The sequence below is a fragment of the Parasteatoda tepidariorum genome, chromosome 6 (genome assembly GCF_043381705.1).
Source record: "Parasteatoda tepidariorum isolate YZ-2023 chromosome 6, CAS_Ptep_4.0, whole genome shotgun sequence".
Taxonomy (NCBI): domain Eukaryota; kingdom Metazoa; phylum Arthropoda; class Arachnida; order Araneae; family Theridiidae; genus Parasteatoda; species Parasteatoda tepidariorum.
In genome coordinates, this window is record NC_092209.1 from 3,975,642 (window position 1) to 4,003,376 (window position 27,735).

The 27,735-nt window shown below is 32.4% G+C and overlaps 1 protein-coding gene across 3 annotated transcripts; it reads left to right on the forward strand.

Annotated features, from left to right (window-relative positions):
• LOC107440517 (sialin) lies at nucleotides 1-27,356 on the forward strand. Of its 3 annotated transcripts, none has more exons than XM_071181926.1 (11): nucleotides 1-263; nucleotides 8,042-8,105; nucleotides 10,175-10,383; nucleotides 12,226-12,459; nucleotides 17,010-17,193; nucleotides 17,943-18,073; nucleotides 19,908-20,057; nucleotides 21,280-21,412; nucleotides 22,614-22,769; nucleotides 24,586-24,671; nucleotides 27,145-27,356. In XM_071181926.1, the coding sequence occupies exons 2-11, from the start codon at nucleotides 8,081-8,083 to the stop codon at nucleotides 27,334-27,336; spliced, it is 1,500 nt and encodes a 499-aa protein (XP_071038027.1). In that variant the 5' UTR covers nucleotides 1-263; nucleotides 8,042-8,080; the 3' UTR covers nucleotides 27,337-27,356. The 3 variants fall into 3 exon arrangements, with proteins under 3 accessions (XP_071038027.1, XP_042904071.1, XP_042904072.1); XM_043048137.2 differs by lacking the exon at nucleotides 1-263 and adding an exon at nucleotides 1,032-1,158; XM_043048138.2 differs by lacking the exon at nucleotides 1-263 and adding an exon at nucleotides 4,591-4,791.
• The last annotated feature ends 379 nt before the right edge of the window (nucleotides 27,357-27,735 follow it).

A 27,735-nucleotide genomic window follows, 5' to 3' on the forward strand; every position in this document is an offset into this window, starting at 1 on the left:
GACATTCAGCGGATTCCGGTCAGAGTAGAACGTTTTCGTGGCGGTCGGGGACCGCTGCAGTGTTTTAATTGCCGGGAATACTGCCACGCTCAACGAATATGCGATGCACCTCCCAGATGCGTGAAATTCGGGGATAATCGAGTGTCGAAAGGATAGACTCACACCTCCAAAGTACTTCCACACCAGCTAAATTAGCACATAGACTCGTATCACTTGCGAAAGGGCCTCTGAGCTGCCCCAGGTGCCCAATTTTTGCAAATAAAGTAAGTAAAGTTTTATGTTTTCTGTAATTTCGCTTTCATTAGTGTTATCGTTGCTTGTCAAAACAGTTATAATAGTTTTGTGATAAATGTGATTTTTACGCTCTGATCCCCAAGACTGGTAGGTAATTTTCAAAATATTTTTTACCTAATTTCAACAATTATTTTATGCAGTAATTTATCTTAAACACCTTAAAGCAATAGAATTAATAAATATATTATCACAGTGTATTTTTTAAGACAAAACTTGGGTGTTTTGCAGGGAACAAGAGATTAGTGGACGGAACAACACAAATTTAACCACCAATTGGTCAAGCAAAAATCTGTCTGCTGACAAAAATATTTTGGATATTCGAATTTAGGATAGAACATATACTAATTCTCAGCAATATTTTTTTGGATCGTAAATTCGAAAAGAAAATTCCGAAGAAATTTACAAGACAAAGAATAACACATTAAATCATAAACTTAGCTACCACTAGTAGAAATTATCCCAAAACGCCTAGAAAGTTTACAGCCCTGTATATGCAATAAATATGTAGCTGTTGTCATTGTTACTTTACTTTTAGAAACGAGAAATGAGTCACTTTTAAATACAAATATTTTATCTTTTTCCGAAAAGAAGAGCTCTGTTAGATACTAACGTGTTCATCACGAAAATTTAATTTGTTGCTGCATCATATTTTTAATAACTCTCAGATATGTTAGGAACAAAGTCAGCGGTTTCTTTCTTTACTTTATCGCAGCTGTTTATTTCAATCGCTGTTTAAACAAGAGTAACAATTTTATCATCTCGAACCTTTACGGCGAAAGAGTTAAACTTGACTGAATAAGATTGTCAACTGACCGTTTTTTTACTAGTTAAAGTGATGATTAAAACAAAATGATGTGCAGTAAAGTAAGATGAACTTCCAATGTGTTATTTTATTTAAATGAAAGATTCGTGCAGTTTTTACATGCGAAAACGTTCTGTAAATTATTCTATTTCATTTTTCAGAGTTATTGGTATTCGCACAAAATTTTAAATGACCGGCGTAGTTCGAGCGTCGCGCAGATGTACTCAAATACATTTTATGGGAGGCTGTATTTAGGCGTGTTTATCTTAAAGTGACTGACCGAAATCACGAGAATGTCAACTTTCACCGGCGAATGTCAACAATCACATAATCACTTTTGTGGATGTCCGAAACATTTGTTATATCCGATCTGATGTTAATTTATATTCGTTGATATTATTACATTATTCGTTGATATTATTGTATTTATTCAATATTTTAATATCTGCTGAGGATAGATTAGGAGAAACATCACTGTTTGAAGTGCCGGTGAAATGCATGCTAGGCAATGGTACTTGATCTTAAATAACACTGATGTAGGGCATACCGGGCAAATGTATGCCAGGCAGCGGAACTAGACCTGGTATATATTTCGGACATTTACCGACTATGTGATTGTCAACAATCACGAATTTCGGTCATTCACAGTAACATATACATGTGTTTTTTAGGTAAAACATAGATATTAAAAGTACACTTAAAAGCACGTTATGTAGATATTTACTCCTTTACTTCAGTTGCTCAAAGTCTTCAAAGTTATATTAAATTAAAATATTTTGTAAGTAGACTTTTCTGGACTTAACCACTGTAGAGAGCGGACATTAATTTCGGAAAACTTCAACTAGGTGAGATTATAAAATCAAGTAATATCGTTGACACATAGAACGCAGGGCAGAAGGTAAATTAAAAATAAAACTTACTACCAAGTTTTTTTAAGGTTATAACATATATATAGGACTGCTTTTTTTACCAATGATAAATCAAACAGTGTCCCTGTGACGTCAGGCTAACCATGGGAAGGTTTCGTGGTTTTTCCTCTCAATGTAACGCAAATACAGATTAGTTTCATCAAAATAATCCTCCAGGAAGGCCAATTTCTCACCAGTATCTTCTATAACTCAATCTTCTTTCTGATCCAGTAACTCTCCTGTTTTCTGGATTGGGTTCAAACTTACAAGGCTACGCAGCTGAACTTTAGTAGTCGTAAACCCAAAATCGGGTAGGCTGTTAAACGACGGTAATAAAAAATTAAACAGTGATGAATAGTTTGGAAGTGAAAACAGCTTGTTTCGGACTGTGAATCCGCATCGTATCACAACATAAACAGAGATGCCAACTGCTCTACCTACTGCAAAAGTTGTAATAGGTTGGTAGCGAATTAAATAGTAGAACTTCTAGAAGTAGAATAATTACATCTATTTTTTCTAAATGTCATCACGAAAAAACTGCCTAATCATATTATTGCTCAAGTCCTTAAGGTCCCGAATGAGCCTCTCACCTTTTTATCCTGATGTGTGAAGTAATTTTCATCATGTGTTTTGAAAATAGAAAGGAAAATAAAAGGAAAAATAATCATGATATAGACAAAGTAAAAATAATTTTGAAATATTTGCTGCAATTGCAACGCCATTGGCTGAATCGCAGCACCCATAAGAAATCAGAGTTATGAACAGTTAGAGGAATCACTACAGCGCCAAACGCTATCAGTCTTATAATTTAAATTTATAAATTAAATTGTAAGTATCAATAAAAGATTAAAAATAGTAAAGAATTTATTTAATTTATCTGATAAAGAAGTATCGCTAGTGAACTAGGAATCTAATTTTGGAATCTTCAAATAGCATATCTGCTTTAAAAATAGTGTTGTAGTTTGCGGCTGAGAATTTCTTATACAATTTGTGCATTAAGTGTCATTGAAGTTTCAATTAAGGTCTTTAATTTAAAATCTCTATGTCTATATTTGTTTTGAATAAAATATGGGTCTCCAAACATTTTTCTTAGTAATTTATTTTGGAAAACATTAAGTTTGTCAGCATTTACATTGCTGTAATTGCACCAGGCAGGGGATGCATAAGTAATTATAGGTTTGTTATATGTGACATATATGTATCGTTGTTTTTAAGTGACATTTTGAAGAAGGGAGCTAGTAGACATTTTTAATTAGTGTATATTCTAATGGTTTTAACTATTATTTTCTTACTATGATCATTTAAGTTAAGATTTTTATTTATTGTAAGGCCCTGATCAGTTATAAATACAGTAATGCATAAATTATAAGGTAAATAAATGTCAAGTAAAAAGCAAAATAAAGTAAAGCTTAAAGAAAATCGTAAAGTATAAAGTTAAGTGTGAAATATAAAGTAGAGCATAAAAATATCCAGCAAAGTAAAACATGAAGTAAAATGTAAAGTAAGTTACGAAGTAAAACGTTAAAGTAAAAAATAAATATGTAAAGCGTAGAACATAAAGTAAAGTATTGCTGAAATCTAAAGTATGTAAATAAAAGTAAAAAAAGTAATAAATAATGTGAAGTAAAAATTGAAAATTAGAGTATAAAGTACAATGTGTAAATGTAAAGTAAGAAATTGAGTATAAAGGCTACTTTAAAATTTAAAGAAACGTACTACGCGTAAAGCAAAATTTAAAGTAAAATAAATAAATAATTGTTCAATCCAAAGGATGAAAAATATATATTTCTCCAATCAAATCCAAGAACTTAACTTTTTTCTCAAACAATCCCAGTATATGAGAATTATACTTGTTCATCTCTCGATTCTTCGCCAGAACGATATAAGGAAAGTAGCTAAAATTTATTTCCCATAATAAAAATGAGCTAGAAATTTTTTAACAGCATAAACATTCGAAAATTTCATAACAAAAGTGACCTAAAATATGTTATTTTTCAATTAACACCTTGAATGCCTCGCTAATTATGCATGGCTTTGCCCGTCTGGCCAAACTGTAATTAACTGCAAACTAAATTTGCAAATAATAGACAAATTTTGATAGTTTTTTAAAGGGTTTTGCATAATATATCGGTCTTCTTCTTTCTTTTCTTCTTTATTTATAAAAAAATTGGGCACTTGGGCTGCGCTTACCTGAAAAATATGGAGAATTATATTAGAATTGTTTAGAAATAGTGATGGATAAACATCTACTAAATTGAATTTATTAAACCAAGAATTACAATTAATTCTTCACTGAATAAAATTAAATTTGCTCGTGAAAATAAATAAACCTTCGATAACATTTCGAAGTCGATGAAGGAACCACCAACCTCCTTCAACGGGGAGTGGATAATAGAGAGTGGTCGCTCCCGTGAGTTTTCACTGTATCTGATATTTAATAAGATGTAACCAACAAAAAAAAATTGATAAGCGTGAAATCGATATATGATAAGAATTTCTAATTAACATTCTCATTGTTATTACGACACTATCTACAACTGTGTAACATTTGAGATGGTTATCTCAATTTTTAACCCTCATTATGTTCTTCATTTTGAGTTGAACTCTGCGGAAATCTGGACTTGATGGTTTTCCCGATAAGAATTTATTTTTAACGTAGATTAATCTTATGTAATCTCAGTAATCATAAACAATCCTATGCTTTTTTTTCCTTATATTTGTCTTGTTTTTCGTTTTTGTTTACGTAAGTGTCAGAACGTTCCTTAGTTCGACGATTTCGTGCTCTAGGTAAATATTACACTTTTTCTCTGGTATAGTAGTTTGATTTTGTTATTTTCGTTATTCCTTTGTTTATCTATTCATCATCATTATTAAGTGACAAGTAGCTGCTGATTCTGTACTAAATTTCGATTAATAGCGAAAGAATTTTTTTCCCATCTGACTACTGTTACGAAAACGTAACGTTTTGTAATGTATTTGGTGACTCTGTGTTTGAGATAAATGTTACACTCATTGTTACAAAATTTAATTTTTATTAGAGCTGGAATCACTTAAGTTTTAAAAAAATTTGGATTTTAATATTATATTATTGAATAATTTGAGTCTACGATTTTTCAAAATTAAATTACAAGAATGAAAGCATTGAGTGAACAACCATTGCCTATTTGAAAAATATTATGAAAAAGTTGATATTTTATAAGTTAAAATAGTAATTTAGGTAGAGATTCACACATTTACGTTCTATACAGAAATTATGTGTTTACAAGAAATGTGATGTTTGTAATAATGAAGAAATGGGATGTATTTAAAAACAACTGGAATTTTTTTTCGTAAAATTTGTTTGCTTGCATTGACGTATTATTTCGACTAAGTTTTGCAGTAGACTTTCAAATTAAATATTAAATGGAAATTTTAATTATGGTACATAAATTATACATACATTTCAATGAATGTATTAATGATAGTATAATTAGTACAAAAATTAAGTAAATAGTAACCAGACATTTGTGATGTTACAGGAATTAGCATATGAAAGAAATGAATATAAACCAAATGTGTTAGTTTGGAATAAAAGAAATACTTGCAGTATGGAGACAGCGCTGTATCGTTCCACATCTAGCAGCATATACAGTGACGTGTAATGCTTTCAATTATGCAGTCTGCTAGTTTCGTTGGAAGTGCGAGTCATTGTTCTTGCAAAGCAGTTGCAAGCGTGGCAAGTATCTGAAGAGGAGGAATGGCAGCAGATACGCGTCTCGATAGGATTCAAGTCCAGTGATCTAGCTGGTCACTCCATGTGCTGAATTGTTCGTTGCTGAAGATAATCTTTGTGGCTTTGTATTATCGTTCTGTAGTTCGGAAATCATCCCCATTGTTACACCAGCTGGCATAAATTGCAATTGCTCTAATTTCTTTCAAAAAAGGGGCAAGCGTACAGGGGGAAGTAGTGAAATTTTCAGTTATCATTTATAAAAGCTTTCTATGAAACAAATCTTAGATTGAGAGGTTTTATTTTACTGGAATATTTAATGTTTACTCGAAGGTAGTTGCTCTTTACTAGTATGAATACAACTTTTGTCCGGATAAGGGCCGCTTGCAGCATCTCAGAGCCCAATTTAAATTCAAATTGGTTCAAATGTCTCGGATACCGCGTAAACAAATTCTTCTGGGAAACAAATTTTTGCTGTATTTATACAAGTACTTAATCAAAAATAGTCGAGTCTAGAAATTTCAAATCTGAAATTAGTTTTGTTCCGAAAGCTACGGATTTTTTTTTCTAGTGTAATTTATTTTCTGTCTGAATGTACAAGCTTATGAAGAATGCACTTAACTGCTCCTTTAAAAATATCACTTGAGACAAAGAAACATATGATCTTATTTTATAGCATCATAAATTAAATGTATTATTGTCTTCTTCGTACCACTCCCTATGTAGCAGAGAAGTAAGGACACTTAGTATTCAGTCAAGTGAATTTAATAAAATCGTAGTTAGGTATATATAATAAAATTTTATAAAAACTTGTACAGAGAAATAGATTTCTGAATTTGTAATCTATGGCAAGAAAATATCTAAGATTCGTGCACAATTCGTGCAACGGAAAACTAAAAATAAATCGTGTCCCCCTTCCCCAGTGTTAACAAAGCAAAAGGAATTTTAATTTTTTTCCGATCACTGCCAAGATTATTTCAGCAGGGATACTAACTGCTCCGCTTTCCGTGAAAGCTTTAAAAAATTATAAGTGAATTAAATATTAAAACTTGTAGAATAAGGATAATTACGCCTACTTTTTAAAAGTATCACTTCGAGATAACTGCAATATAGTTACATTTGCATAGTTACATTATAGTTTTGATACTTCGTGGTGGAAAAATTACTTAAAATGATAAATACTGAACTAAAAATAAATTAAATTTTGCTACCACTAGAAAATATTTTTAACTAAGATTGGCATCGTAGTGTCAGATGTCTAACTGCACATAGGTTTCCCGCGGTTATTGAAAAGTTTCAGTAGTGGTAGTAAAATTAAGATAATGATAGACGATGTTTCTTATCTTTATATATCACATACCTGCCAACTTTTAATCCTTTCCATTATAATTTTTCCCAGTGGTATTAAAATGGAATTAAAACTTCAATTATAAGCAAACAAATACGTTGTATTGTTGATATATGTGCTTAATTTTTGTAAGAATAGTGGTGATCAAAATCATTTAAATATTAAATTCATAAACGAAAAAATAGTATATATTTACTACCACTTTAATTATGAAAATAAAATCTTCCGGAAAATCCGGAAGAGTTGGCAGGTATGGTATCACATTATAAATTGGGTGTTGCATGAATATATACTTTCTTTAGAAAGCAATTTTTAGTGGTGGTTACACATAAGTTGAAATATTGACATTTGTTTCATTTTCTTTACCACTTTTTAAAATTTTCAAGGCCCAAGCAAATTTTTATGATAATCAGAAAGGGTTGATGATAAGTATTTAAAAATAAGAAGCATATTTTACGATACATAATTTGCCACCACAATAAATATTTTGGAAAGCCACTCTAACCTCTGATCCTACAACTGCCCGATTGCTATAGGGCTACCAACTGCACCATTCTAATCAAATTTTGTTCATAATACTATAGGGCGTCTAGTGATTCCTCAAAATTTTTATAGTGGTATATAAATGTTTGACATAAAACGTATTGTTAATTCTGATATTTTTCGCACTTTTCAAAAAAGTTTGTGCTTGTGATAGGGAAATTGTGTTTCGCTAAAACTTAGCTGACTCTTAACTATTCTTGCAGGCAAATTATAGTTTATTTCTTAATTATTTAAAAGTAGTGGTACATAAAATCATTTTAAATTATATTAAATCTAATAAAATGAAAAGAGTTAATGTATAAAATTTAAATCTTTTGGAAAAGCAGGAAGATTTGGTAGGCATGAAATTTAATGTTTCTTAAAAATTCCTTCCGAAAGAAATAAAAAATTTTGAAAGAATTTTGAAACCTTATTCTGAATATTTTCTTATTTTTTAGCCCAAGAAATATGCTCTCCATGTTTATCGACTTTTATTCATGAAAATGAACGCTAAAAAGTATGGTAAGTTATTCGAATTTTAAAAGTTACTTTATAAATTAACTTTGAAATCGAGTAGCATTCCATTTCGAAGACAATGCTAAGTTTATGTTCGAATAAATATATCAATCTTAAATTGCTCTGTGAATAAATAATAAGTAAAGTCATTTTTTATTGTTGGTCAAATTCCCACGAACAGTAGCATTACCTAATACCTAAGATTTGTGTTTGTTGTTAGAAGTATGGTTATGAAAATGAAAAATAAACTGCCTTTCCTTATCTTAGCCAATAGTTGGAAAAACTACATTATTTTTGTAGTTTACTATAACTAAAAATACTTTGTTACAAGTGTAGCTAGCTACCACTACTTTTTTTTAAATGTAGTGACCACAAACTACTTTTGATTTGTTAAGACCACTTCTACTTTAAGGTATAAAACTTTGCTGAAGTAATTATTTTTGCACATATGTTCAAAATGGTTTTGAATAAGAAGTTGGCTAATATTAAACTTCAAGAATTTTTGTTATAAATATTTACTTATATTTACATAAAACAATTTATTATTCCAAAAAAAAAATTCGAATTTGCTCATTTAACCTTCAACTTTTTATGCCTTTTACGATAGCGAATATCCATTTAAAGAAATTCGAAATTAACAAACACTTGCATTGCTTTAACGAGAGTGCATTCACATGTGAAAGAGTGACTGTGTGTATGATTAAATATCTATTTTTTAGTAATGACTAGTTTAAATGTTAGTTAGAGATGAGTCTAGATATGTTATTCCAGTTAACGTTCAGCTGCAGTTACAGGGTTATTTTCAGTGCATCTATTGCAAAGATTTGTACCCATCAAATTCGATAAATTATTTGCGTTGGAGCCTTGTTTCTTTACAAAACTGACGCTAAAAATATTTGCCAGGAATCGCTCCAAACTCCTGTTTTTTGTATAGCACTACTCACTACACATTTTTTTTAAAAGTATCTAGCTTCACTACGAAAAGAAGTAGCTACTAAAGTAGTTTCACTACTTATTGTGAGCTACTTCTGACCACTGATCTCAACCCCAGAAGCATTATAGCTCAAAATATTACTTACCTAACCCCTTTTTGGTCTAGCGTTCTTTTAAAAGGACGGTTTATTTTATGGAAAAAGGAAAAAGTAGTGGCACAAGTGTCTCATTATTAAAATTTTGTTTGCAGAAATTACATACTTCTGTTACCATTGTATATTATAATATTATAAATTTTATATTTGAATCTGAAGTTAACGAACAGTGCCTATTTAGATCTAAAATAATATGTAACACGAAAAAAATATACAACAGATATAAACAAATAGGCACTACCACTACCACTTTTTTCACAAAATGTTTTCTATATATATGCCATTTTTTACTGCGGAATAAAGTACGTACCTTCCGTAACTTTTCAACCACTGTTTATCAAAAATTCAAAGCATCATATTATATGAATTTTTGTAGCAATTATCTTCTATGTGCCCATTTTTAAGTATAACCGTTATGAATCCGCAAGATTTAACAATATTTTCTTGCTGAAAACAGAACAGTTGGTATTGCTGCAACTGTCACGGAATGTACGGCGGACAACTATTGAATTTTTAAAAATATATTATGGAGTGGTAAAAATATTAAAACTAAAGCTTTCAGTATTGTTGGTATTTTATAAATATCAGTGCTGACGTAAAATATCCTCAGGGGTAGACGGATCATGGGTTAGAGTCCCCTTGCCGTCAGGCTAACTGTGGAAGGTTTTCCTCTCCATGTAACGCAAATGCGGCCTAGTTGCATCAAAAAGTCTACCACGAAGGCAAATTTCTCAAAATACTTGATCCAGGAGTTCTCTTGTCTTCTGGATTCGGTTCAAAATGACAAGGCTATGGAGTTGAACATTAGTAGCCGTGAACTCTAAATTGAGTCGGCTGTTCAACAAAGGTTATAAAAACATTAAGATATGAAATTTTAACACGTAGACTGGGTATGTATTTAATAGATGCCGATGGTGGCTGACAGCCACATCTTGAGTACAGGCTGTGATGATCTCTTGTAACTGTAATTTGCTTTTCCTGTTCCAGGTATGCCAGGAATGCGTTATGTGTTCTCCTTAGTCGCATTCTTAGGTTGTTTTGTCAACTTATCCCTGAGAGTAAACATCAATGTCGCCATAGTTGCCATGGTGAACAACTCTGCTGTTTATAGCACTCACGAGAACGTTACGTCACATGAATGCAGTGAACATCCTGAGTTTTTTAGTAACAGCAGTTTCTTAAAGATTCAGCCAAGGGTATATAGACGTACATTTTCATACTTTTTAAATTTTTAGTACTTTTTGCATCCACAAAAATTTGTAAATCAAAAATTTAAAATGTTTGTATAGTTTTATTGCAATATTACTAAAATTTATGTGTTTTTTACCAGTTGCAGGAGAGATTTTTTGTATTTCGAGTACCGATTAAAGATGAAATCTAAACACCAAAGAAGAAGAAAAGTTTATGTTTATTTTTCAAAGAAATGACTAGTATATCGCGATCCGTTGTATTTTACTAATTACTAAATTTTGAATTTTACTAAATCCTATACTATCCGTTGTATTTTACTAAATTACTAAATTAAAAACGTGTAAAATCGGTTCTCCTCGAGAGTTATTACACAGTGAAAATGGACGGTAGTATTGTGAAAAAACTCTTCCTGCACGTCACATTACTTTTTTTCTCCTAATCAGTGTTTATAGAGATAAACCAATTTTCTCCCGCGGTCTTTATATATCTTTAATTGAGAAAAAAAATGTATTACAGCTTTTCCGTTTTTTTTCCTTCCTTTTTTGGAATTTTTCTCCAATATTTCAAATGGCAGTAAATTTTAACGATAAACATTTCATTTAAATTGATTTTAGAAATTACATTATTCAAATAAGTTAAAGATAAACGGAAAACCAACTCGATCCACTCTGTGGGCAAAATGTTCCAAGTGCATACCTGCCAACTTTTAATCCCTTCCATTATGATTTTTCCCAGCGGTAATAAAATGGAATTAAAATTTCCATTTTAAGAAAAAAAATACGTTGTAAAATATGTAAGCTTAAGCTAACAGCTATGATAGTAACACATATTAATATATTTGCTTAATTTTTTCAAGAATAGTGGTGATCAAAATCATTCAACAATTAAGTTTAAAAAAGAAAAAAATTGTATTTACTACCACTTTAAATATGAAAATAAAATTTTACTCCAAATGCATAAAAGTTGGCAGGTATGCAAGTGGTAGCAAAATGTATGCTTTGATGTACGATTCATAGTTTAGTATAATTTATTTTAAAAATATTTTGCCCACCACTAAGGATACAATTAGAATAATTGATCCAAAACTCCCCTTGGATCAAATTATGTTGTGATGAGCTTTCTAAAACAATAGCCGAATTAACTGAAATAACGTAAATTTTTATTTTTACATGTCTACCACTTTTGAAAAAAAATATTTTGCATATAGCGGCGTAGTCATCATCTCTGAACATATACGTTAATCATCAATATATGAAGTATTCTGGATTCATTGTCATTGTGCTGAATACATAAAATCAACCGAAATGTTATTTTTTTCTCACTTTGTTAGGAATCCTATAGAATTAATTATGAAAAGCACTATATACAATGAACAGCATATAATAACAACTATCATGTTTCATACTGGCCAGAAAGCCAACCTCATTCTATAAAATGCCCATTTATTCCATTCAACGAATACATGAACATTAAGTCCTGTTCAAGATAAGACTGAGAAAAGTTACAATCTTTTCAAAATAATCACAATTTGCACCAACAGCGTTGCATGGAACTGAGAATCGCCCATGCAAATATTTCAGTTGGAAAAGTCCGACATGCGGTAAAAAATAGTGTCCTATAGATTTTCTAGTCATCAGCACCATCTGTTGATGAAATGCGCAGCTAATGTTGATAAATATTTTTTTCTGTTTCCTAAGTATAATGTCCTTCCATTTTCCGTTAAATTATTTTATTTCACATTCGCTTATGCATGGAGTAGGTATATAATCAAATTATTGTATATAATATATTATAATATTATTCATTTTTTGTTCTTTGAAATGTATGGAAAAAAATAATTGTTGCAGGAAGGAGAATTTGCTTGGACGCCTCAAATACAAGGACATGTGTTAGGTGCTTTCTATTACGGTTACAGTGTCATGCAAGTTCCAGCTGGAAGACTGTCAGAGATTTACAGTGCTAAATGGGTTTTCGGCTTAGGAACTATAGCATCAGCCCTGTTGTCCCTCTTGACCCCAGTAGTCGCTCGTTTTGATGTAATTGCACTTATCGCTATCAGAGCCCTGCAGGGAGTGGCACAGGTAACCAAAGTTTTAAATTTTCTCTTATTACTTATGAATTTAAAATGTATTGCTTATATATATATACTTAAATACCGAGCTATTACCGTAAACGGCCCTGACAATCCTACATCCACGGAACTAAGGCCATATCAGAAAATCATAATAGCCAAATTGGTGAGGGATCATTCAAGTAAATTCTGAAGCAGAATAAAAATTAAACTAAGAGTCAAGGCTCTGGGGGTAGAGCGTTCACCTCCCAACGAGGTGACCCGGAATCGATCCCAGCGATGGCTGGGATTTGAATTCAAAATCCGGCTCGCGCCGGCAGACGTAAAATATCCTCAGTGGTAGACTGATTATGGGTTAAACTCCCTTTGCCATTAAAGCTAACTATGGGAGGTTTCAGTAGTTTTCCTCACCGTATAAAGCAAATATGGGTTAGTCAAAAATTCCTTCACGAAGGCAAATTTCTTACAATACTTTATCCAGGAGTTCCCTTGTCGTCTGGATTGGCTTGAAAATTACAAGGCTGTGGAGTTGAATATTAGTAGTCGTAAACTCGAACATTAGATCGGCTGTTCAACGACGGTTATCTATACATCTATATACATCTATATACATAATAATAAAAGCGGCTGTGTGTGTGTGTGTGTGTGTGTGTCTGTAATCACAATATATCGCCCCAGAAGCCTCGCCCAGGCTCGAAACTCGACACATAATTGTGTTTTGACATAATGAAGAAGTATTTTTTTTCTTTTTCAAAAATTTGGATTAGTTTTTTAGTTATCAGTCATTTTGTAAGAAAATCTATGCTTTTTCGTCTNATTTTACCAATTGAAGCTGTCTGTGCTAACTATTTCCATCAATTTATGTTTTGTAGAACAAAAATAGAGAAAGTAAAAATGTCATCAGTACTTTGTTAAAAAAGGAAAAACAGAAATAATTTTAAACATAGTCGACAATAAAATGGATGTATATTGTTTATATTTGCCGCTGATCGGCAAATAAAAATTCTATCCGCGGGCCGGATAAAATCTTCCAGTGGGCCACAGTTGGCCCGCGGGACGTAGTTTCCCCATCCCTGGTATAAAGCAAATATGGGTTAGTTCTCCCTCAAAAATTCCTTCACGAAGGCAAATTTCTTACAATACTTTATCCAGGAGTTCCCTTGTCGTCTGGATTGGCTTGAAAATTACAAGGCTGTGGAGTTGAATATTAGTAGTCGTGAACTCGAACATTAGATCGGCTGTTCAACGACGGTTATAAAATAATAAAGTTTAAAGAAATACTTGTTTAAAACTTATATTTTATTCATTTATTTAAAATAATGATACAATATCATCTTTTGGTTTAAAATGACGATGAGATATCATATCAATTTAATGATCGTTGTTAAATTTTAGATTTGGTGGCCTGAGATTATTTAAATGAAATTAAATCGGGATCTAATAGTATTGGGTTCATAAGGCCAACAGTAATATGGTAACATCAGCTGTACTAATGATGAACCATAAGTCGAGAATCTTTTCATACATATTTTAAGGAGCTCTGGATAAATGACACTGTCACTAAAAATCACCATTTATTTATTTTTTCCCGGTCGAGACAACCCTGATAAAATTTTAAATGCAAGATTACTTCAAGTTTATATTATTTGAGGGTTTTTTTTTTCAAAAGACTATTCGATCGTCTTTCTTATTAGAACTGAAAAAGGTGTAATACTCAGTCACAAATTAAAAAATGGCCATTGCAATATAAGATTTAGTTAATAATCCGCGACAGCATATAATTCCCTTTCATTTAGTTTTCAAATTATGCAAATATGCTTTCAAAACACTATAACAGCTTTTAAAAATTAAACACATCAGACATAAGTTTTATTCTTTCTATCTCTTACTATATGTCACAGAATTATTAAAAAAAAAGTTATATTTTTGTAGTTTAACTGGAATCCAAGACTTGACGGCATATTTCGATAAATAAGGAGAACATTCGTTCTTGAAAAAGAAACAACTTCATGAAGTTGCAAGAGCATTGGATTTTATTTTATTACTTTTTATTACATTATTTTATTATATATATATACCGTCGTTGAACTGCAGATCCAATTCTGGATTTACGACTCCCAATGTTCAACTCCGTATCCTTGTAAGGTTGATCCCAATCCAGAAGACAAGGGATCTCCTTTACCAGTACCACCAGAGGTATAGATTTGTTATGTAAACACGGAGGACTTCGTGACCAGACAGATTTAACGTGTATCTGTCACCATTTGCTACACGGGGAGTCTTCGGTCGGGGGGATCGAACCCACGATCACTTCGACATGGGCCCAGTGCCTTACCAACCAGGCTACCCCGGCCTAAGAGCATTGGATTTGATTGGACCAGTAAGAAATGGCGCGTCTTATGTTGACACGCCCTTAACACATCAAATAGGAGTTAAAGAATTTTTAATTTTATTTAATTTATTTAGAAAATCGTCTGCAAGAAACAATATTTATTATTCTTTTATCAGTTTCTATTATTTAAATAAAATGCAATTTTCTAATTTAAAGGAAAAGAAACAAAAAAATCATTCTTATTCAATAAGTTTCTTTTTATTCATTTTCATTTCACACGATTTAAAAAGGCAAGCAAAAAGAAGGCTGTGCAACGTCGTTCCTTCAAGAACTGATATACTGCGATCTTGGCATTCATTTGGCGCTTACTTGGATGCAAACAGTCTCTCTATGTAGGGATAATAGTTTTTTTCTTAACCAGCCACAGAATATAACACAAGTGATTATTTAACAATATTTAGATTGTGGAAACATCATAGTTCTGTCTACCATAATACATCAATGGAACAAATACATATTATATTTGTATTTATATTTGTATCTGAAATCCAACAGCTGCTTATTCAAAATCATCTTGTATTCTTCGATGAGACCATCCCCATCGTCATCATGGCCAAATATCTTGGACTTACATGAATTAAAAAATTTATGTGAAAAGACCATGTACAAAACGTCATAATGCATGCGACAAGTAAAAAATAACAAGCTATCCTCTACCATTCCAACATGGAGATTAAACTAAAAAGATTATTGTACCTGCCCAAAATAAGACCGAAATTAACTCATGCTTGGGTTAAAATTTCGCCATCTTTAGTTGACAAACTCAGCACCTGCCCAAACAAATAATAAGCTTGGCTCAATGGTTCATCAGAAATAGAGACCTGCCTAGAGATCTCAAGATAGATCCACTTGACGAACACATTGTGAAGCTAACCTTTTCCTTACGGTGCTCAGCTTGATGAAGCCATTCTGGCCCACTTATTGCACGATCTTTTTTTGTCAAAATGTGATGATGCCAATTTTAATTCTTTTTTTACATTTGGGAATCTGAGAGAAGATATCTCAATAAGGTCAATTGCTTCATTTCACTTTGATGACGCTTCCTTCGCAAGCCTTCAAAATGTGATGCCCCTGTGAATAATTCTGTAAACATGTATATAATCAACTTACTTCAATTTTGCTTTTATTTCACAGTTCCATCGCTTCATCATCTCAACTGTACATAGATATGTCTTATACTTTGATCTTAAAACTTCTTGATGGGGGATTGTCTTTCATCACATTTGCATTCTCTTATACATCATACCAGACAAAGGAAACAAATTTAAGTGAGAGGAAGAGAGCCGCAAGCGGCCCAAGGAACTCAGGAATTAGTATCAAGTCAAGACAACGGCCCTTTAATCAAGATAAAGCATTCCCCACAAGTAGCCCCAGGTGACCAATCAAACAATTAGAGAGTGGGACTCCCTGTCCAAGCGATGTCGCCTCTCCGCTAGAGGCGCCTTAGCGTGGAGGTAGCGGATCTGAGTCTGATCGTAATCTTAGATATATATTTGGAATTTAATTCTCTTACTTAATCTGTTCTACAATTTGGCAAGAACTTTTTGGTTGAGCCTTAAAATGAACACACAAACCTGTATGAGTAACAGCGAATGTATAAAAATAAATTTCTGTGACCGGATAAGGCCCCTGGTACCTGTTGGAAAGATCAGAATAAGGATGGACGATCATTAATGGGTCAGGTAATTCAAACTGTGACTCTTGTTTTCTCCATTTTTTTTAAATAATTTTCAAAGAACACCTTTTAACCCTTTCTCGCCGACTGTCACAAATACGTGCCAGCATAAAACCGTATCAACCAGGGTAAAAAGATAAAACTGGTAATCAAAGTATTTCTTTAGCAGTTTATTTGTGGGCGGAGTTATAATTGTTTGATTTATTTAATTCACCATTACTTTGTTCAAAATAAAACTATTTAGTTATACTTTGAATTAACGTTGATTATATGTATGATTAAACAAACAATAATTAAAGTAAAAGCAAAGAAAGTCTGTCAAATTAGCAGCGACTACATTTAGTTACCGTTTTTTATTTAATTACATCCTGATTCTGATTTTGTACGAATGCTTTTCTGAATCATCCGTCCCCAAGGGGTTAAATGAATGGCAATTCTATTACAAATACTATATTAAAAATCTAATTTGTTAATAATTTTTGAATATATTCAGGGAGTGGTGTTCCCCTCCATTCATTCCATGCTTGGACGTTGGTTGCCGGACACAGAAAAGAGCTTCCTGTCATCCGCCATTTACTGTGGCATCAATCTGGGCAGCGTTGCAGGAATGGCTACTGCGGGTGTTTTATGCAAATCTGACTTCCTCGGGGGCTGGCCATCATCATTTTACGTAACTGGTAACGAAATTCTTTCTCTACCGAATTATATTTTAGTTTTGTTAAAAATAACGCAAAAAATAAAAAAATTTCATTTCTTATTCACCTAAATACTTTTTTTTTCATTTTTCTTTACAATACTTTCCTCCCATAATTTTATTCGCAAATGTTTTGTGTCATACAAAAAAAAGCGAAGTAATTTATATTGCGCAACAAATCATTTAGTTTTCTAAGTTTAAAGGGCCATCTGTTGGTGAAATTTGTAACAAATTTTGAAACTTGCCGAGAAAAAGTAACTTGTTTCCTAAGCAAAGCACAACAGCAGCATATTTCTGTCTACTTCCGTTTTTCTTTCATTTGATAATTCAAATAATCAATAATTTTTTTTTCGCCCTGCATAATTTATACGCTAAATTTACCTTCAGGCTGCTGATTTTTCCAAGCATTTTAAAGGTTTTTCAAACTTGCGAGTTTGTATTTTTTTCTATATACATCTCTCATTTCTATTATTTATTATACAGAATAAATAAAGACTGACGCAGGGCCATTTGTCTGGCAATCAATGCTTTGAATACTTGTCGTTATGAAATTTCAAACCCTAATGCTACAGGACTCATAGTCTAAAGAAAGATGGTTAAAAAAATCGAAAACATTCTACACGATGATACTTTTAAAAAATAAAAGCATATAATATTGCAGAATTGAGAAATACTTACTTGAAATTCATAAATTGCTGTTCGAAATTTGAAAATAATACATTCTTCTTTCAGGTCTGGCTGCTTGTCTTTGGTTCATTCTGTGGTCGGCCTTAGTCACCGATACTCCTCATACACATCCGTGCATTACAAGTAAGGAGTCAGAATACATCGCATCAAATCAAAAAATTTCACAAAACGTAAAGGTACTCCATAAGATTTATAAAATCAATTATGTTAACCATGTATTTAATCAAATTATCTCAAATTTAACATAATATGTTCAAGATTGGTATCAAATACGCGTAGCCATTATGCTTTGGTTTTCGTTGTCTAATTTGTTTGCAATTTGAAACATAATATTCTCAGTTTGCTGTACTGTATTCAATACTTTTAGTAATACTCTTCAATAAAGTCTTATTACGTTAATGTTAATTATGATTAAAGATTCACATGCTGCCGGTTAAGATAAATCTAAGAGCCCAGTCGAAAAACACAGAATTCGAATCAGAATCGTATCTCAATCCTCGGATAATGTCATTTTCCAGGATGGAATAATAAATGTATGTTTAAATAGTTAATTCTTTGTTCAATTCGTGGGCTTTAATTTAGTACAACTTAACCACCATAACCAACAAATCGTACATGAAAATAATTTGTACTAATTAAAATGGAAATTTGTGTAAATTGAAAAGAAAATTTGTTAAAAGAAGAAAATATTATTTTACTCTTTTAATGATATTCTTTTGAACTTTATCATGTGTCTATAATGTTTAACAAAGAAATTTCTTTTTCCAGAATGCTCTAAAAAGTTGCCAAACTATGGAAATATTATTCTAAATTGTGGTTTCAGGAGGAAAATTTTCTTTTATTTGTTTTAAGAGAATCAATTTATTGAATTAACTTATTTTAAAGTAAGATATTGATATTCTTCGCGGCATTTGGCAAGCCTCAAATATAAAATAAAAAACAAAAATGAGTGTCCATAACGCTACCGTGCGTTCCATCCTTCGGTATGGTGCCGAATGCTGGAGTCCCCGGTAATCAGAAAAAGAAAAAAACTTAAAATTTTCACAATAGATGCTTGAAAATAATACTAAAAATCTTCTAGCCCAATAGTATACCAAATAAACACCTTTTAGCGAAAGCTAATGTCCCATCTGTTAATGAAGAAATTTTTAAACTAAGGTGGAGTGGGATCTGCCATATACTAAGAACAGATAGAAATAATCCTGCAAATGTTGCAAGCTCATGGGCTCCTGATGGAACGTGAAAAAGAGGGAAACCGAGACTTACATGGCAAAGAAGCATCAAGGAAGATCCTAGAAGAGCAGGATTAACTGGATGGGAAGAAACGCGTTGCCTGGCGAGAAACAGGAGTGTGTGGAGAAAAAGACTCGAGTTCTTATGTGCCAGATCATCACCTCCTAAGATAGCTTCCACACGGTTTTTCATAAATAGTTCGCGCAGACTATTTAAAAAGTGAACCGGTTGTGCGCATGAGCCCAAATTTTATTTTAAAAGCACTTGAGAGAAATCTATCATACATATTTGAGAACTGAATCTGTAGTGGTATACAAGTAAATAAGACAAATCTATCGTATTCGTAAATTAAACAAATTTTTTGACATATATTTGCTACCACTTTCTTATGTTTGCTAGATTTTGTATTAAAGAGCTTTTTCGTAAAACGGTTTACCTTCATAGTGGTCTGATCGGACTACCTATAAAAAACCCGTGTGGAAGCTTTCAGTTGTAGGAGGCGTTGGCCAGATTGGCACGAAGAGGATAAGTAAGTAACCACCATAACCAACAAATCGTACCAGAAAATTATTTGACGCTCTAAAAATTTGTCAAGCTGTAGAAATATTATTCTAAATTGTACTTTCATAGAAAAAAAAATTTATTTTTCACTCTTCTTATGAAAATCAATTTTGTGAATTATCTTATTTAAAAGTAAAATATTGATATTCTTCGCGGCATTAAAAAGGAATAATTGTTTTGCGGCAAAATGGATTAATCGTTTTTATTGTTCTGCAGTTACCTCCATTCCCATGGAGTAAAGTCCTGACTTCAATTCCATTCTGGGCTCTTACGATCAACCAGATTGGGATGGATTGGAGTTTCTATACTCTTCTCAATGACTTGCCGACATTTTTTGCCACAATATTGCACTTTGATATTGAAAAGGTAAGTCTCACCTCTCTTCATCGAGTATTCTGCTGTAACACAAATATTTCGACGACATTTTTTGCCACAATATTAGATTACGACATTGAAAAAGCAAATTTCCTCTCTCATCACTGAATAATGAGTTACCATGACGCAACTATTTTGCCACAATGTCACACTTCGATATTGAAAAAGTAAGTTTAATCTCACATCACTGAACAATGGGTTACTATAACCCAATTATTCTGCAGATATTTTCTGCCACATTTCGATAATAAAAAAGTTATTTTCATATCTAATCACTGAGTAATTGTTTATTATAACACAACTATTCTGTCGATATTTTCTGATCCCAATATGGCACTTTGATACTGAAAAAGTAAGTTTCATTTCTCATCACTGTGTAATTATCACAACTATTTTGCTGACATTTTTTGCCAAAATTTCGCATTTCAATATTGAATAACTAAGTTGCATCTATCATAACTAAGTTATTGGTTATCATAACGCGACTATTTTGTCGATATTTTTGCCATAATATTACACTTCGATATTTCCTCTTAAATCACTGAATAACTTCCTCTCAAATCACAAAATAATTCATCATTATAACACAACTATTAAACAAATTGATCATTATAACACAACTATTAAACAAATTGATAAAAAAACTTATTTTAAGCATTTAATAATGCAAAACATTAGTAATGTGCAAAATTTTTCTTTCAAATTTTTTTCAATTTGTGAATTTTTTGCATTTGAATAAAGAAATATGGAGCAATATTTTATTTCGAGCAATTGAAAGCTCTGAAAAAAAATCACTGGATCTGTCAGATTCTGTATGAGCATCTAAAGTCATGGCCTGGAATATCTTTATGATTTTTGACTTTAAGGTACTCGCATCCATTTTCTTCCATTAAAATAACAAGGAGATATGCTAGGAAGAAAATATTCCTCTTTCTTCTGAGGACAGGACTAAAATGATTCTGATGTACGCGCTCAATTACGTTTCACCTTAGTATGCTGGGAGGGAACCGAAGTTCTCTCAACTGCGAATGGGTCATAACGACTCTGTCACCTTTTTATTAATTTTAATTACATTGATTAATTAAATTTTAAAATATGCTTAAATGCGAAAATTATTATGGTAGTAAAAATGCGTATTATAGAATTAAGATAGTGTATACAGTGAGTTATATGAAAATCTATAACTCACCATTCAAATGTTTTTACTTCACAGAATGGCTACTTGTCATCGATGCCATATTTTCTAGAGACCGGTTTTGTCCTTGTCCTCGGTTTTGTGTGTGATTTAGTGGTCAGAAAAGGATATGCGACCCTTAACTTCACACGAAAATTTTGTGCTGGGCTGGGTAAGTGGAAAGAATATTATTATTGTTATAAATTGTACCTTATTGTAACAAATTGTCTAAAAAANTATTTAATTAAAATTTGGTATTTCGTGTCTGCAGCAGAACAGCAAGTATTGCACCGAGAATTTTCACTTTTTAACCGACTTAAGGTGACAAAGAGGCATCAAATATTTTTTTCTTCAACCTTTTAACCAATATTCGTGAAAAAAATAGCATCGGTCTAATCAAAATTTAGACCGATTTTCAAGACATTAAAAAACCCTTTTCACATTAAAATGTACAAATCAAAATATTTTTTCGTAGTTTGAATAAAGTTTGTATTTTAAAATTACAGAAGGAAAAAAAATTACTACATATAAAAACTTATTATTAAATGAATATTGATCAAAAAATGGAGGAACACTCTTTGGCATATTCCATGCCCTCCACCGCACTCTTGCCTCTGGTGAATATTATTAACAAGATCACGTTTTTGTCAAAAAAATGTTTTACTGTATGATTAAAGTTGGAGGGATGGTCACAAGGTTTGTTTTGAACTCAGTATACCGACCACTCGGTAAGGGAGAGGAGATGTTAGCAGCGCAGGCCACTAGAAGAAGAAGAAAAAGAAACGATTTGAGAAAACCATTAGGGTGAGCCGCCATCACCGGGTCAGATTACTTTGCATTCCCCCAATCTTTATGATATAGAATATTTTCCCCAAAGCTTTGACGCAACACCTTTAAGACACTTTTTATGTCAAAAGCGCTAGAAATCATATCCAATAACTGAACGTATGCCATTTGTAGAAAGTTATGCGATATATAAAGCGTGCAGAAACTTCGCGTACATACTATTAATGGGAAGGGGCACACATCTTAAGGATTGTGAAATGCTAGTAAGCCATGGCCGGAACTGTTCTCATATGCCTCTAGGAACACTGCCATTTATAGACTGTATATTTCTGCGCTTTGAAAAGATATATTTATTGATTTAAATATCTTATATTTATGTTAATTTTATGCTTTCTAATACTTCTTATGAAAAACTGCATTTAAATAGGACTGAAAGTAGCTGTTATAATCTAATTTACTCATTAAGATTTCGAAGAGATTTCCGGCAATAGACAATCCTTAGGAAATACCCTACCTATGCTCCAAGCTGTGAGACACCCTGTAGTTAGAGTTGCTTTGAATGCGTTAACAGTGATTATTTTTTCCAGCCGGATTTGTTCCTGCTCTTTTATTTGTGGGAGTTGGCTTAGCTGGCTGCAACGTCACTCTGTGCGTTGCTTTCTTGATGCTGGCAGTCATATTTGGAAGTTTCTGCAGTTGTGGATACATGCTTACACACCTGGACATGTCTCCTGAATACGCAGGTAAGATTCATTAAATGAGCACTCAATTGGTTTCGTGGTTAATAAACCGTTCAGTATGGTAAAGATGTTTAAGTTTAACAATGTTCGTATCATCTCAATCCTTTCTTCTGTGGGTGATAGATAAAGTCCATATTATAAATCAATCTTTTGTTAAGTAACTATGCATATGAAATGCAGTTCTTTGACCCATAAGCCAAGAGAACTCTCGTCCTTAAAAATTTTCATTGGTGGTCGAATATTTTCAAAATGCTATTTCACGTTATTTTCTTATCACTTTAAAACTTAAAGCATTGAAAGAAGTTGCAACAAATATGTGCATTATGTTTTTGACAAAATAAGGTATTATAGTAATTGCAAAAACATAAAGTATCTTAATTTGATACCATTTTCCGTCAACAATACGGCTGGGATAGCCTGACTGGTTCACAGGAGCATTGGGAACATGTCTGAGAGATAAACCCCTCCCCGTATATAAAATGGCAACAAGTGCATACTACATCTGTTAGGGTCACTAAGTCCACTACGCTCCCATGACAAATAACTAGGATACTGAATCAGAGATTGATCGTGCTGTGTTTCAGGTAAAAATTACGAAACGGAAGGATGGACGGTGTGTGAATGAGTCCTCTTTGTAAAACGGGATGTGATGTATGTATATTTTCTCTGGATTATCCTCAGAGATGACTCCCAAACCATCGCTAATAGCCCGTTATGCAGCTCTAGTTCGTTATGCGTCTTGCCCGTTATGCGTTATGTACAGTACTTTACCATCAATCAATTTCTAAATATTTTTTGAAAAAAATTCGTCAGAACTCTGTAATAAAGTCTCTAGAAAGGTAAAAATAAGCTTATTTTTCATATTTATTTCTTAAAATTAGAAGTGAAAACATAATTGGACCTAAATAAGTCTATTCCTTAGCATTTAATTTAATATTTTGCTTAGTAGTAACCAATTCCTAAGGAAATAGGAAAAAGTTTGGAAAATATGTTTTAAAAGAAAGTGTTCCGTTAACGACTAATATATTTACGAAGTTTGCCTCCAACGTAAGCGTTAGCCGCCATCTTTAATTTGTTTAGTGAGGGAGTGAATGTCAGATGGGAACGTTATATTTTACTACAAAGAGAATACCTATACAAGTGAGGTATAGGGAAATTATTTAAGTTCTATCGTATGAAGCCAAAACTGAGACTTCAGGATTAGTTATAAGCTATTTAGTGAATATACTATATAAAAATTAAATTGTTTGACATATATTTATATACTCGTCAAACTGTGTTATTAAGTGAAAGATTATTTTTACGCTGAATTAAATAAATTGAAAGAAGGTTGATAGAGTTAATACTAAGTAAAGTTTAATACAGTGTAGCACTTATATCAAATTTGCTCATCCGGCATTTCTCTCTAGACAAGTGAGATATTAATTCCTTTTTTTTTCCCGCTGAGTCAAAAAACAACAAGCGACGTAGATAGAACTAATAGTTTCAATAGTGTAATTGTAATATGTGTAAATGTATCTAACTTAAAATATATATACTTTTAATACTTACAGCAACACTTAACACTTACTGTTACTCTTACTTCTTCTAGTTTTATCGACTTGTTTTTAATCTCGTTTGATTACAGTAAAATAATACACAGAACAAAATATTTTATTTATGAATTCCTTTTTTTCACATTTCAGTAACTATATTTGTTTTAACTACTTCAAATAAGATGGTGATGATTTTAATATAGTTACAACAATTAAAAGAAATTCTTCACATTAGGAATTGCTACTTATAATCATTTGTTTCTTCTTTTGTTTAAATTTTATAGGTACTTTGATGGGACTGACTAATGGGATATCCAGTGTTACAGGCTTCATAACACCCATTGTAGTTGGAGCTTTAACGGAAAACAAAGTAAGATTTCATTTGCATGTTGCAAATATAATTAAGATCTGCGAATTTTAAGAAAATTCTGAAATTATTGAAAATTCTCTGATACTTAATCTTAATTTTAGAAGTTTATAATAATATATTCTCTTATTATAATCAATTAACTATTAAAAAAGTCAGTTAGCGTCACGTTGTATTAATGAATAGGATTTAAATAATAAGAGGAAGAATTCAAATATCAAATTGTAATCTTAATGAACTAGAAAATGCTAAAATTAAATTAACTAAAAAATTGAGAATTTAAATATGAATTACAACAGCGTCATTAAAGGGCTACTTATTTTGTAAACTGTTTCGACTGGTAAGTAGAATTAAAGGAAATATAGATCAAGGACGCCGACTGTTCAAAAAATGATATCTTAGCATATCTAGAGTTTACGAGTGACACAAATTTTAAATGTATCAAAGCGGAAATCGGTTTAAATTTGAAGTTGTGCCTGTGTTCGCGAGAGCAGGAGTTTGAATTCCGCCAGTGGAAGAATCCCTATGTATTAAATGACGACTAGTGCACTTTAAATCTGATGGGGTCACAAAGTCCTCCAATATCCTATAATAAATCAATTCCTTTATTGGAGCCGTAGTGACTCAGGCCCGGAGATGGCTGGGCGATACGAATTCCGCATCCGGCTTGCACCGACCACAGTGCTGACGTGAAATATCCTCAGTGGTAGACGGATCATGGGTTAGACTCCCCTTGCTGTCAGGCTAACCGTGGGAAGTTTTCGTAGTCTTCCTCTTCATGTAACGCAAATGGGGGTCAGTTCCATCAAAAAGTCCTCCACGAAGGCAAATTTCTCCCAATACTTGATCCAGGAGTTCCCTTGTCGTCTGGATTGAGTTCAAGATTACAAGGCTACGTAGTTGAACATTAGTAGACGTAAATCCAAAAATTGGGTCGGCTGTTCAACGATGGTTATAAAATAAAATAAAATGCTCATGTAAAATATCCTCAGTGGTAGACGGAACATGGGTTAGAACACTGCTGCTAGGCTAAACATAGGAGGTTTTAGGGGTCTTCCTCTCCATGTAACGCAAATGCGGATTAGTTTCATTTTTTGACGTTTTATGATTAGGACATACCCTCCAACATTTAAGGCTTTTCATTAAATATTTTTTCCAGCGGTAGTGAACTAAAACAGAAAATTTAAAACAAAAAGTGTTTTTCGAAAACTTTTGTCAGAATTTAAACTTATGACCACCTTATCTAGTTCCCCTTTTGTATATCTATTCAATTTATTTATATGTCGGATTATGCATATTTTTTTAATTGTAATTTATTTAAATATTAATACATTATATTTGCTACCACTTGGAGAAATATATTCTAAATCTCCGCAGAAGGTAGCTTACTGAGTTGGTAACAATATAGTAAATCAATTTAATNAGTTTTAGAGCTTACCTTAAAATAACATCAGTGTAGGGTATACCGGGCAAATGTATACCGGGCAGTGGCACTTGACCTTAAAAAAACATCAGTGTAGGATATACCGGGCAATGGCACTTAACCAGACCTAGTATGACTAGACCTTTGGTAAATGTCCGAAATATATACTAGGTCTAGTGCCACGTTTGCTATAGCTTAAATATTTTAAAAAATTAAACAAAGCGTTTGAATCAATTTTAAACTGATACCGAAATTATTGCTTTAAAATTTAAAAAAAAATAATAAAAACTGCGCCAGATAAGAGTAATTGAAGTAGTTGCTTTATACAGCGCGTGTGCGGGAAAAAATTTTAAAAAAAATTATCCAGGTGCATCTAAAAGTGGATGAATATCCCAAGACACCCTGTGGCTGTGTGTGACACAAATTGCCCACTTGACTTTTAGCATTATACATAATAACCGGGCAATGTAATAATTGCAACATAATTTATCATTTTGTCATATCCTTTTGGGCACTTTTTAAATTGACGGGGAATTATAAACAATGCCCAATTATTTACATTGCCCGTGACATATATATGCAGAGATGCCTACAGCTCCGGATTGGACAAAATGTTTTAAAAAACGGCAGAAAACTAGAAACTAAAATGTGCATATTTTCGGTAAATTCTGCCAACTTTTTTAAAATGCTCAACACGTCTCAGCTGACACAAAGTGGTGTTTTATATCAGCCTTTGAATTATTTAGAAGTAGTCGTGAGTAAAAGTCCTATAAATCAAATTTACTAAAACAAGAATCACATATTGAAAGACTACCACACGAAAATATTTATCCGCTGACCTGAGCAAGTTGGCATCTATGTATATGTAAAGCTTTTGTAAAATCTTGACTGTCATAGATATTTTACTTTTCCTCAAAATAAGCTAACTTTAATTTATGTTCTTCCCAGTTCTTGCTTTTTTTCCGTTTCAATGTATATTAATTTTCAACACTATCTTAATTTGTGCTTTTTGCGATTAATTGTTTTCCAATAACATTATCAATATCATTTCAGCAAACTCTGGCACAGTGGTACATCGTTTTTGGAATAACAGTTATCATATTAGTCATCTCAACCACAATATTCATATTATTTGCCACCACAGAGAAACAAGACTGGGCTTTGAGAGAAGACGACATGCCAATTTTGCAAGAATCTATTCGCTTATCGCATCAGGACAACTACGAATCGTTGAAACATAAATAAAAGGCAGTATTACAACGGAACATTGCCTCTTTCTTGTTTGAAAATTTAATTTTTAAAGTAATGCGAGGGCTGTTTTTTAAGTAAGAGCCTTTTGAAAATAATAACCAAATTAAAGAAAATTTACTTGAAGCAAATGTATTTCTTGATTCTACAGACCTTTCTCTTTTTTACAAAATAGTTGCCAAGAGCCGCGATGGCTCAGGGGATAGAGAGTTCGCCTTCCAGAACCGGGCTCGATTCCCAGTCTATACGAATTCCGCATCCGGCTTTCACCGACCACAGTACTGACGTGAAATATCCTCAGTTTTAGATGAATCATGGGTTAGAGTCCCCTTGCCGTCAGGCTAACCGTGGGAGGTCTCGTGGTCTTCCTCTCCATGTAACGCAAATGCGGGTTAG

What these genes read in the sequence shown, in the direction of transcription:
- LOC107440517 (XM_043048137.2), top strand. An exon ending in AATGAACGCTAAAAAGTATG is followed by an intron (nt 8,106 to 10,174) that starts GTAAGTTATTCG and finishes TTCCTGTTCCAG; the next exon opens with GTATGCCAGGAATGCGTTAT. An exon ending in ATCATCATTTTACGTAACTG is followed by an intron (nt 17,194 to 17,942) that starts GTAACGAAATTC and finishes TTCTTCTTTCAG; the next exon opens with GTCTGGCTGCTTGTCTTTGG.